We start from the raw sequence: 13,087 nt of genomic DNA, 5'->3' as shown, positions 1-13,087 counted from the left end.
AGATCAATATTCGAGGGGGGCATCCGATTCGGATTATTGTCGCCCGCCCCCTCTCTCTTGCCCTAGTGTGGACACAGACCCGTACCCTGGACCGAGGTCGCGTACCTGAGACCGCTGGCCCGGTTTCCCATCCCCCATCCTGACGGAACCATGGGCTTGGCTCAGTGTGTCTTCGGTTCCTTGGTCTGGGCTTGCTGTGGCGGCGAAGGGGGGGTTGTCGGGCTACGACAGGGAGAAAATAGGGGCGCGTATAAGATTTTTCATTCGGTCATCGGATGCTGATCATCATCTACCTGATGACATTGAAAATGGTGCTGTGCAAAACTGGTCCTCAGCAAAACGTTACAATGAAGAAAAGTGCCCCCTCCGCGAACACGCTAATGATTCTCGGAGAAGCTGCTGCTCTCATCCACAGTTACGTTGCTGGTGGTATTGTGAACTGGTCGTCTTTTCTGTAATGTAGGTGGTAATACATAGCAAGACAGAATTTGCCACTCGCATTGGACCTCAATAAGGCAAGGCCTTGGGACATACTTGAAGAAAATAATTTAAAAAGAAGAAAGATGGCATATTCATGAAAATGTGCCTCCCAGCGTTATTTGTAATAGTAACAATTAAAACAACCTAAGACTGTACAACAGATACAGTTAACTAAATAATATAAATGTTACGGATGGGAGGTAGAAGTGAGTATGGGGGGAAATGGGAATACATTAAGGTAGAGGGATTCGTGATTACCTTTTTTAATGGCTCCTTTAATGTCAAAATAATAATGTTTTAAAAATTAGTAAACATTGCCGAAACCGGTTTGGCTCAGTGGATAGAGTGTCGGCCTGCGGACTGAAAGGTCCCGGGTTCGATTCCAGTCAAGGGCATGTACCTGGGTTGCGGGCACATCCCCAGTAGGGGGTGTGCAGGAGGCAGCTGATCGATGTTTCTCTCTCATCGATGTTTCTAACTCTCTATTTCTCTCCCTTCCTCTCTGTGAAAAATCAATAAAATATATTTTAAAAAAAAATTAGTAAACATTACAAAAATGCACACAAAAGCGCTTCGCTCTCTGAAACGGGATTTTTGGACTGGAACCTGGCTTCTTTGTCCGCCGGAATCGAAGAATGAATCCACGGACAGAAAGTGGTATAGCAAAGGTGGAGATTTATGGAAGAACAAGTACAGACTCCCACCTGGGGAGAGGGAAAGGGTCCCCCAGAATGGACTTCCATGTAGGGAGGGGGAAAGGGTCCCCCTGAGTTCCTTTTCCTTATGGCTTATAAAGGTTGCAGATCCTGGTGCCTTGATATCCCCTCTGATTGGTCACCATTCTCTTAGTTTGTGATTAATCACTATGCTTTAATTATGTTCAATTTGTACCAATGAAAATACATCCTGCATATCAGATACTTACATGACTATTTATAACAGTAGCAAAATTACAATTATGAAGTAGCAACGAAAATAATTTTATGGTTAGGGGTCACCACAACATGAGGAGCTGTATTAAAGGGTCGTGGCATTAGGAAGGTTGAGAACCACTGCTATAGATCCTCCTGGGCTCAAAGGTCCAACCTCACAATGGACATGAGAGGTATTCCCCCCCCCTTCCTTATTTTCCTATTCCCTTTGGGCTTCTGGATGATTTTGCTGTTTCCAGCTCCCCCATTCTATGGAAATGTACCTGTTGCAGCTTTTCAGCTTCCCTATTCTATGGAAATATACCTTCAGCTGTTCTGCAGCCCTGTGCCTCCTCCATGGTCCCCTTAATTTCCAAAATTTCTAAAATTTCCTAAACCTGTCCCATTTTATCTCTAAAATTCCTGTTTCATCTCGAGACTATTTCTTAGAACTCTTTGCAGCAGGCTGGAAAAAATTAACCAGCCCTTTGAGCCTGTCCCAGAGGCATGGCTTTCCCCAGGCTGCCCTGTGCCTGTGTGCCCGGAGCGCCTATGCCATCCTGGTTGGTCTCTCATTGTGCTGTTTACAGGAAGTCAGCCTGTGGACATGGTTTTCAGGATAAAGGGGGAGTTACTCATGCCTGTGAATGGATGCATTCACTTTATCCTTGAGCTCTTTGGTTCTCTTAAAGAAGGGCGTATTCTTTGAGAGCATGATGTATGTGAAGATGAAGAGCAGTACTTTCTGGCCAGTCTTGTTTCTAGTCCTAATTGTTTTGTTCTCAGGAGCATTTACTGTCTTTGTCTTGTTCCACTTGTTTCTTTAGTCCTGTTTAAGGAGCATCCATTAAGGAGAGCGCCCCCTCCCGGAGAAGTACAGCCTGGCCGTCCCGAGCTCTCCGTGCCCATGTCGGCACCAACGTGCCTCCCACCAGCTGCCGAGGAGCCCGACTGCGTCGTGGTGGTGAAGATGGAAGGGCAGGAGGAGGCCTGGGACCTGGAACCCGGCCTGCCCCGCAGAGGCCGCTCCAGCCCCGAGGCCTTCCGCCAGCGGTTCCGGCAGTTCGGCTACCAGGAGGCGCCCGGGCCCCGGGAGGCCCTGGGCCGGCTGCGGGAGCTGTGCTGGCGGTGGCTGCGGCCCGAGGCGCACACCAAGCGGCAGATCCTGGAGCTGCTGGTGCTGGAGCAGTTCGTGGCCATCCTGCCCGAGGAGCTGCAGGCCTGGCTGCGCGCGCACGGCCCGGGGAGCGGGGAGGAGGCCGTGACGATGCTGGAGGAGCTGGAGAAGGAGCTGGACGGGCCGGCGGAGCAGGTGGGAAGGGATGGGGATGAGCGACCGGCGGGTCAGGGGCTCCATTCAGCCGGTTGTGTAGCGGGGTGAGTGCACCCCCAGCTGTGCCAGGAAACAGGACGTGGCTCTGTTTTCCCTCCCTTTCCCTGTGGCCCGGGGTCTCTCACTTTATCCAAAGGTCCTGCCTCAGCCTCAGATAATCTAACTGCTTCCAGGTTTTGGGACAAAATGCAGAGGACGTGGCAGCTCAGGAAATCCCTCGGGAGTCGCCAAGTGGCCCGCCCAAGCCTGCGAAGCCGCAGCCGCCGTGCCCATCGCGGGAGCGCCACTCCTCCAGGCCATGCGGTGAGGGCGGGACCAGCTCCCGGTGTGGGCACAGGGCCCCAGCCACGGTGAGGGCGGGACCAGCCATGCGGTGAGGGCGGGACCAGCTCCCGGTGTGGGCACAGGGAGCCCAGCCACGCTGAGGGCGGGACCAGCTCCCGTGTGGGCACAGGGGGCCCAGCCACGCTGAGGGCGGGACCAGCTCCTGGTGTGGGCACAGGGAACCCAGCCACGGTGAGGGCGACCAGCTCCCGGTGTGGGCACAGGGGGCCCAGCCACGGTGAGGGCGGCACCAGCTCCCGGTGTGGGCACAGGCGGCCCAGCCACGGTGAGGGCGGGACCAGCTCCCGGTGTGGGCACAGGGAGCCCAGTCCCCGAGCATGCACGGAGGTCTCCAGCTTCCCCCTGCACCCTCCACTGTGGGAATTTCTCCCTCTACTTTCTACCTCTACATGTCGTGCTGATGGACATTCTCATAGCTTGTTCTTTCTCATAGATTCTCATAAAATCTGCAGATTTTAAAAATTCTTGGCATCATCTCCATCAGGATTGTCAAACCTTTTTCAAGCAGCATGATTGTTTTTTCAAATGAAATTTTACGCAGAGTTCCAATATTTAAAACAGATGAAAGCACAGCTGCTGTGACCGAAGCAGGAGGAAGCAGTCTCGCCCACGAGGGTGCCCACGTGGCCTCGTCCCACCCCTTTTACTGTCAGAGGGGCCCTTGGTCTGTGTCATGCTCTGTGCGACCTCTTGCTGGGTTACTGAGAGGATCCCGTATCAACCTCGCCATGTCGCTGCTGCTGTGATGTTGCTCTCACGGGCTTTGAATGTGTGTCTCTACTCCTTCCCGTTCTTTTTGTTGGTGGTTGGTTTTCTCCTTCTCCTTCTCCTTCTAAACTGGCCTCTCTTGCTCTTCGAGTCACTTTTTATAGAAATGCTTCAGAATGGCCGGCACAGCAGTATCTGCTCTTGTATCTGCTCTTCCATTGCAGATACTAAAAATATAAGTGCTATGGGGAGGGAACCCCAGTTTCTTCTCTCCCCCTCCCACGCCCCCACTTCTTCTTTAAATTTTAGGAGTGGCTGGTCAGCTAAGGAAGGTTAGGTTTTTTCCCCCAGGGAATTTTGATTAGAAACTATAGAAAAAACAATATATAAAAATTTAGAGGGACACTTAGAAAAGATTCCTCACTCTTGTTTGACAAGATCTACTTCCAAGAGGCTTGAAGTAGAAACTTGTCAAACTGCCTACTGCACACTTGGCCTCTGCAGTGTAGCGATCGCCGGGGCTTACCTAGGAGAAGGGGAAGTCTTCACAGGACACGGGGATGGGGCGGGAAACCATCCCAGCCTCCGCAGCTTCCGTGTGCTGATAACTAAAGAAGTGATCAGCCGCGAAGCCAGGTCCTGGGCTCCTGCTGTTGGCAAGAACCGTGTTCCAGCTGTGACTGTCCTCACAGAGGCCTCTCCTACATTTTTTAAAGATGCATAGAGGTTGCAGGCTCAGTCCCTGGTAGGAGTGTGTGCAGGAGGCAACCGATCAATGTTTCTCTCTCACATCGATGTTTCTCTCTCTCTCCCTTTCCCTTCATTGCTCTCTAAAAATCAATGAAAACATACTTTTTTTAAAATGCATAGAAATTTTAAACCAAAAGCAGAAGGCCCAGGATCTTTCACTTCAAGGCAGAGAGAACCGGAATCATGACAGGCTAGCAGAACCGTGTCTTACGGCTGCTACATGATTTCCTTGGTACAGAGTCCTGTCACGTCGGAGCTTCTGCAGATGATCTTGGTCTCCATGCTGTCAGGTGCTAACTGTTGCCGGGATTTCGATAGTAGTGACTAGACATTCAGGTCGCTTTGAAAGTTGAGCTCCTTACCATTACTAATAAGATGATTTCCATTTGAACCAGTAATGATGCCATTTAAGTAGAACTGTAAACGACATAGAAGTGGCAGTGTTTCGTAGACGGGTACTCTGTGCTACCCTGGATCTCCTGAGGTGCTGTTATCCTAGCTCTGTGTTCTCCCACCGCATGTGTGTGTGTGTGTGTGTGTGTGTGTGTGTGTGTTTGCGCGCACGCGCACGCCTAATTTGTATTTTCTGACCTTATTTTCCATCTTCCTTTGTGTCCCCTTGGCTTTCTTCATCTCCTTCCTTAATTATTGATTCAAGTGTCATTATTAAGCTTTGTTTTGTTGATTGACACTCTTGTTTATTACAACCTACTACCATAGTTGAGCCCTCTCTTTTTAATGGATTTTCAGAAAAGAGGGGAAGAGAGGGGGGAGGGAGAGAAACATCGATCTGAGGCCCTTCCTCTTTTCGCCCAGACCTTCAGTCTCTGAGATACCTTTTTGTCCCTACTCAACCGTTCTACCTCCTACATAGAGCTTTTCATATTCCCTAGTTGACTGCCTCCTCGGTCTATACATTTTTTCGCCTTTGCTTTATGATCCTCAGTGTTTTCTGCTTTACCCCTCTCCTTCCTCACATTGTGATGCTATTGTAAAGCATACTAGCTAATACATAAACCGTGTATATTTCATTTGGATCGTTCTATTTCCTTTCTTTCTGAACGGAGGAACTGGTGACATTGGTTTTTCTGTGTATTATTTCAGATAAGGACACGAGAACTCAAAATGTGAAATCAGCTTCGAGGCAAAAGACTTCTTCGGGCGTAGAACTGCATGGCGATGTTCCTAACACCATTCACAGGAACCCTTCCCAGAGTTCCACATCCAGAGGAACTGGCAGCCAAGATGGTACGTTAGATAGAAGATACAGAAATCCTTCTAGGAAAAAACAGCGCACGTGTGACGAGTGTGGCAAAACCTTCAGTCAGAGCTCAGCCCTCATGCTCCACCAGAGGATCCACAGTGGAGAGAAGCCTTTCGCATGTGACGTGTGTGCAAAGGCTTTTAGCCGGAGTGCGGTCCTCATTCAGCATCGGAGAATCCACACCGGGGAGAGGCCCTACAAGTGCCACGAGTGTGGGAAAGCCTTCAGTCAGAGCTCGAATCTCTTCAGGCACAGGAAAAGCCACACGTGCGTCGGTCCTGGGAGGGAGTCAAAGCGTCTACTCAAAACTTTCTCAACAGAGGAAGACACACGGCACCAGTAGCTCCCTAGTGTAGATCACTGGTCTTAATGAGCAGGGTCCTTTCAAAGGTCATAAAGAAGAGGATACAGACCATCTTATGTCAGCCTTGTTTGCTTCTCTGCTACTGTATTGATAAGCAGAAAAGCAGACAAGGCTGAATTGAACTCTGATTTCCATCCGGAGAGTAGCTCTTGAAAGACATTCTCAGACACGTTCTATTTCTGCTCTTTGCACCAACGATGACATAGTACAGTGGCCCCTCGAACACTGGTTTGAACAGCAGAAGTGTTAACTTTATGTATATTTTTCTCAGTGCGTATACAGTTGGCCCTCTGTGTTCCTCGGCTTCAACCAACCACAGATTGAGTCTGCAGATGCAGGGAGCCAACTGTGTGCATTGTTCTATGCCATTTCATACAAGGGAATTGAGCACCCGCCTATTTGGGTATCTACTGGGGGTGGGGGTGGGGGTGGGTAGGTGAGCCTGGAACCAATCCACCGCAGGTACTGAGGGACGACTGTGTATTTCTTTTTAGACAAATGCATGTCCCCTGTTGAGAAAGAATCTGAGTTACTCCATATAAAAACATAATCTTTTCCATTTCATACCTTAAGTATGAGAGTTCTCAGACCAAAGATGAAAGCACTTTTTAAACATTTCTCATTTTGCTTTCTGTTACTAGATTTTTAAATATGAGAATAGGATTGAGGAGGCCCAAGAGAATATGTACCTCAAGATCTAGGCTGAAACGCCCAGGGTCATTGTCAGGAGGCTGGTGAGTAAAGGGACTTAATCTCTTACGAAAACTCACAAGAGCATAGACATTACTGATGAGACTAAGAAATTTCCTGTGTAGGAAAAAGAAAAATCTCCTTTACAATGTAACTTGGAGATCACTCAGTGAAGGCAGTAAGATGACTACACGTCTTAGGGAGTGGCTTCGGCCTAAGGAATGTTCTGGTAATGAGGTGGGTTGCCTATGCTTATGTAAGGTTGATGACCCTCTTAATATGAAGGGAAGGAGAAGGGAGATGAAGAAAAGACTCCAGATGAGACTGACTGGTGTGACCCGGGTGTTGGCGAGTGCGGTGTGTGATGGAGAGGGTACCATGGCTTTGCTGGAAAAGGAAGCCCTTCCCAGCTGAGGCCTGTCCCTCCGGGCTCCTCCTGGCCCCCTTTAGCTGTGACCGTGTTTCAGGCACCACAAGGCAGCCTTGTCAGGGTCCTGTACGTTCTTAACAAGATGATTTTCAAATGTTTGCAAAATGGGACCCCGGATTTTGATGCTCTTGTACGAATGAAACCACAGAAGTCAATTGAGCGTCCGCCAAAGTCTTACCCACGTTCAGTCAGATTCCCTGTACAGATGTAAAATGACCGATGTGTGTGTTAATAATGTATCCTGACAGGATGCAACAGGCCCTCCCCTTTCTCAGGGAGTCTGGGAAGACTGTTCTGAGAATGTGCATCGCTGTGTTTCCCTGGCGTCACAGTGACCCCACACGGGGAACTTCTCTGCTGCAGGGGGCTCCTCTCGAAGTGTCAGCGCGCCATCAGAAGATCCAGCTGTGTCCAGTGCTTAGAGTCACCCCAGACACGGAGGTGGGGTCACTGAGCTCCGCTTACTCCATTCATAAGATTAGTAGCGGGAGAAGTAAATGTAAGCTTTAATTCTGGGATCTGCTGATGGCGATTATATTTTATAGTTCTGGGGAATATATTGAGTTTTGTATATTTTCCGTTATTAAAAATGTAGGGATTCTTTGTTTGGTGCCGGTCTCTAGTTAAGAGAGGAATAAGCCATCTATTAAAGCAGCAAATGCCTCAGAAGGTGTGTCCTGTGAGTCACTGCTTAGTGATGGGAAGAGATTCTTGGTGCGGTGTGAATAAAGTGACCGTCTGCGTCACGTATCCCAGGGAAGTGTCTGCACGTGGTGCTGCCGTAAACCTGACAGTTACATCTGTTCATGGTGGACAACCTGCACTTCTCCACCCGAAAGCGATTCCGATCATCTTATCAAAGTGCATGGTGGTCTCCAAAGGGTGTTGCTGAGTCCTGGGAGTTATTTTGCACGCACAGAGGTCTCCTAATGAGGAGAAGATGCTGGCTTATCTAAGTGGAGAATTACTGTGACTGGGGCTAACTTCGATAAAAATTGGCTTCTAATAATACCCCATTAGATCGACTCATTCTCACAGACAGTAAATACTCCGAAGGGAAAATTTTTTAGATGGATTTCACCTTATCTGGGCCTTCGGTGTTATATCTATAACCCAATGTTCCTTCTTTACATCACTCCCCTTCTTTCTGAAAGCATGTCCTTCACTCCTGAAGGCTTCCTGCAGTGGGAATGTTTGGTTTTTGCAACCAGGAGTCTGGAGGACAGGTTGCTGCTGGCTCTCTCTCCACCAGCAGCTGGACAGTGCTGGTCTGGCTGGGGAATCTGCCCTTCTGTTGGCTTCCCCTCACGCTTACTTTCCCAGAATGCGAGGAAGCGGTCCCAGCTCCAGGAACGACGCCCGGGGTCATGACAGAAAGGAAGTGGGAAAAGGCACGGACATGGCTGTCTCCTTTACTAGGAAACACGGAGGCTTTCCAAGAAACCCCTGCAAAGGCTGCTGACGCTTCCTGGTTGCATGTCTGGTAACGGGATTGGGGACCACGTGGCTCAGTCAACAGTGTTTGCCGTCCTCCTCCTCGGCCACCTTCCTCATCGTGGGCAGATGACTATGATTGTGCCTCTGGTGTGACAGAGAGAAAGATCACAGCTCTTAGAGCCTCTTACCACCAAATTTGCCAACTTGTCTACGTCCCTCATCATTGCTTCTCCCTCCTCTCAGGAGGAAAGAGGGGTCGCTCCTCTCTGGCCCAGGCTCCCGGCAGTATGTGGCAGCCGCCCAGCAGTGGCAGGGGGCCCGGGGAAGGCTCCTTCTACTCAGGGGAGGGCACCTTTGCTCTGACTAGGAGCGTTGGTCCCAGGAGCATGTGCCAGTCCCCCGGCCTTCATTCTGTGTCCTCTGCCTGGACCAGGATGCAGACGCAGTTGAGAGGAGTGAACGGCAGGGCAGGGACACAGAAACCCCAGCTTTCTAGCTGAATGGCTGGTAATGGAGGCCTCAGGGAGCCAGAAAGTGATGGGTTTATTGCCTAGAGGAGGGAGACCAAGTGTGGTCCCCAAAAGCAATGTATGAACTCCTCTGCTCACCCCTACACTGCACGTGCATGGAGCAGACAGCAGGCGTTGAGAAGGGAGCTACAGACTGACCACTGGGCGGCATACACAAAGGGCAGCTCCCAGTTGCACTGCGAGTGTTTGAAAACGGAACTGACATTGGAGCCACAGCCCACACAGTGCAGATCAGAACTTGTGGCCTGACCCTTGCCAGGGCTACTGCCCACTAAACCAAACTAATCAATCTCCTAACGGTTTAGATGATACCCAGAATCAGATACCATGACTCAAAATGTACAGGATACAATGCAGAATTACTAGGCCTGGGAGAACCCAGAATACCGCAATTTGCAAGGAAAAAATCAAATGATGCCAATACCTAGATAATAAAGATATTGGAATTATCAGAAAAAGACTTTAAATAAGATATTATAAATAACCATGCCTAGGAAGTAAGAGTGAATTAATGGAAAAATAGAAAAATCCAGGAAAGAAAATATAAATAAGAATCAAATGAAAATTTTAGAGCTGAGAAATACAACCAAAATAAAATATTCACTGTATGAGCTCAATGGAAGGATCCAGGTGACAGGGCAAATAATTGTAATCAATAGAAATTATCATATTTAAACAGCACAGAGAATAAAATATTGAAAAAAAAAGAGCAGACAGTACAAGAAAACTACAATCCAAAAACTCTTAATGAGCATCGGCACAAAAACCCTCAACAGAATGTTATCCAGTGGAATGCAGCCGGGTATAAACAGAATGAAACACCCGCAGCAAGTTGGGTTACACCACCTATTACTCAAAAGCAAAGTCATCCACCAGGTTAGTAGTTTCCAAAGGAAAAACCACATGTTCCTATCAACTGATGCATAAAAGCATTGGACAAAATTCAAAAGCTAATGCCAAGTGCAAGTGCTGGTGAGCAGCTGGAACACTCGGACATTGCTGATGGGGTTGGAAAGTGGCACACCCACTCTGGAAAGTGGCAGGTTCCCATAAAAATGAGCACATACTGACCATAGAAATTACTCAGCTCCAGCTGCTATAGCAACATGCCATATACCACATGGCTCAAATAACAGGACTTAATTTTTTATGGTTCTGGAGGCTGAGAAGTCCAAAATCAGCTGATTCAGTTCCCAGGTGAGGACTTCTCACTGTGTCCTCATGTAGTGAGGAGAGGGAGAAGCAAGCATCTTCTTCCTGTATATTTTCTTATAAGGACACTAATCCCATCATAAGGGCCCCACCCTCTTGATCTTATCCTATATAATAAAGAGGCAATATGCAAATTAACCCTCATGCCCTCACAAAGATGGCTGCCTACGACCAGGCTGGTGGGGGGGGGCAGTTAGGAGCGACCAGGCTGGCAGGGAGGGGGCAGTTGGGGGCGACCAGGCCAGCAGGGGCGGCAGTTAGGGGCGGTCAGGCCAGCAAGCAGAGGCAGTGAGGGGCAATCAGGCCGGTGGGGGGGGGGGCAGTTAGGGGCGACCAGGCAGGCAGGCAGGCAGGTAAGCGATTAGGAGCCAGCAGTCCAGGATTGTGAGAGGGTGCAGGCTGGGCTGAGGCGACCCCCCTCCCGTGCACGAATTTCGTGCACCAGGCCTCTAGTCTGAATATAATTACTTTACAAAGTGGTCATCTTCAAATACCATCACATGGGGGTTAGGGTTTCAATATGTGAGTTTGCGGGGGAGGGGGACAAGCACAAACATACAGTTCATAACACTGTATGACCCAGAAATCCCACTTCCCCCAAACATGGAACCCACAACCCGGGTATTTGCCCTGACCAGGAATTGAACCCGAGAAATTCCTGTGCACATGAGGACATTCCAACCAATTGAGCCACACCAGCCAGGGCTAGGTACAATTCTTGAAAGACAGACTACTTCCCCTTACACCTCAGTGAACAGAACTGAATAATATGGCCATTCCTAGTTGCCAGGGAGGCAACGTGAGTACCTGGCCAAGGGAAATAGAATGGTCATGGATGGTGTAGCTCAATACCATTTCTTTTTATTTCTTTTATATATATATTTTTTTTATTGATTTCAGAGGGGAAGGGAAAGGGAGAGAGAAATAGAAACATCAATGATAAGAGAGAATCATTGATCGGCTGCCTCCTGCACGCCCCCTACTGGGGATCCAGCCCGAAAACTGGGCATGTGCCCTTGACCAGAATCAAACCTGGAACCCCTCAGCCTGAAGGCTGACACTATCCATTGAGCCAAACCAGCTAGGGCCCCAATACAATTTCTTGCATATGGCTGAGCCCAGTGTCGCCCACCACTCCCAAATGCAAAAGATCAGAGTTGTATTAGAAGTAAGGGGATGCCCTGACCAGTTTGGCTCAGTGGATAGAGCATCGGCCTGCGGACTGAAGGGTCCCAGGTTTGATTCCGGTCAAGGGCATGTACCTTGGTTTCGGGCATATCCCCAGTAGGGGGTGTGCAGGAGGTAGCTGATCGATGTTTCTCTCTCATGGATGTTTCTAACTCTCTATCCCTCTCCCTTCCTCTCTGTAAAAAATCAATAAAATATATTTTTAAAAAAAAAGAAGTAAGGGGAGTGCTTCATCTAGGACACTAACAATGCCTGCCAGTTAGGCTTTTAGTCACTTGCAAACAGAGGACTCCTGGTGCAGTGCACTCCTCAGCTAAAGGGATCTTAACCAGTGGACGTAAAGGGCCCCCAGGGAGGGACTTCTGAGCTGGGCAGTGGGACTGAGGGCTCCAAAGCAATTGTTAGAGACAAGCCTGGAAAAGGCTTGACATCTGATAACACCAGATCCGAAGGCCTGTGTTCTCTTTGTCCATCTCCTGGTGCCTCCCTGCCCCTCAGCACGCCTCCTTTAGGCCCCCTGATGGTGCTCTACGCTGCTCCTCTGTGGCAGTCTCCGCTGCCTTGTAAATGCTTGTCTCCTTGTCTAAGTCCTTAAGGAGAGGCTAATGCTAAGAAGAAATCATGACCTCATTTTCGTCATGGTCAGTTCTCTGGAATGAAGGTATGTAGTATCTGCTTTTCACTTGGTTGGTTGTGGGTTTTTTGTTGTTGCCATTAATGAATGAATGAGATAGTTTAAGGCAAAGTTGAAAAATGTGGCTGGTAAAGGAACGAGTGCTTTTTAGATTTAGACAGATTATTATTTAAACAGACAGTGAAAGCAAGATTGGCCCAAAGTCCCAACTCCTCGCGAGCTTTTGTCACACACACACCAAAAGGCCGACACCAAAACAGGAGCCAGATGGCTGCACCGAGCCGTGGACCGCCTCAGGGCTGAGGGCCAAGGCCTCACCCAAGATATTTTTTCCACTGATTTCTAGAGAGAGTGGAAGGAAAGGAGGGAGGAAGATGGGAGGGAAAGACAAGGCGGGGGGAGAGAGAGAGAGAGAGATACACAGATGTGAGAGAGACCCATCTCTAGGTTGCCTTCCTCCTGCACCCCCACTGGGGCTTGGAACCTGCAACCGAGGTACAAGGTACACCTTGACTAGGAATCGAACCTGAGACCCTTCAGTCCATGGGCCAACGCTCTAGGCACTGAGCAAACTGGCTTTTATATGGTCTGCCACTGTCCTGTGAGGGGCGGGGGAGGGGAGCAGAAAGCCTTAGTCACAATCCAGGAAATAATGAGAAACGGTCTCATGACAACCTCCCTGGGAGACTGGGAATGGAGTGGCAGCAGCTCCTCATGCGCTTGTGTTCCAGAGGCTCACGGGTGTTCTGCCAGGACTCAGGTCAGCTGCGGTTCAGGCCTTGCTATGGAGCCCAGGTAGGTAAGTCCCAGG

At 49.3% G+C, this 13,087-nt stretch overlaps 1 protein-coding gene across 1 annotated transcript in view; it reads left to right on the top strand.

The window, feature by feature from the left end:
• ZNF396 (zinc finger protein 396) overlaps positions 1-7,944 on the top strand; it is an 8,942-nt gene extending 998 nt beyond the window's left edge. The window contains exons 2-4 of the mRNA XM_014466353.2: positions 2,230-2,703; positions 2,898-3,027; positions 5,632-7,944. Coding sequence (XP_014321839.1) covers positions 2,299-2,703; positions 2,898-3,027; positions 5,632-6,134 — 1,038 coding nt within the window. The 5' untranslated portion in view covers positions 2,230-2,298 and the 3' untranslated portion in view covers positions 6,135-7,944. The remainder of the gene's footprint in view (positions 1-2,229; positions 2,704-2,897; positions 3,028-5,631) is intronic.
• Positions 7,945-13,087: the final 5,143 nt, after the last annotated feature.

This window comes from Myotis lucifugus, unplaced genomic scaffold, assembly GCF_000147115.1.
Source record: "Myotis lucifugus unplaced genomic scaffold, Myoluc2.0 scaffold_334, whole genome shotgun sequence".
In the NCBI taxonomy this organism is placed as follows: Eukaryota; Metazoa; Chordata; class Mammalia; order Chiroptera; family Vespertilionidae; genus Myotis; species Myotis lucifugus.
The sequence above is the reverse complement of the archived record's forward strand: the minus strand, read 5'-3'. Positions and strand labels throughout refer to the sequence as shown.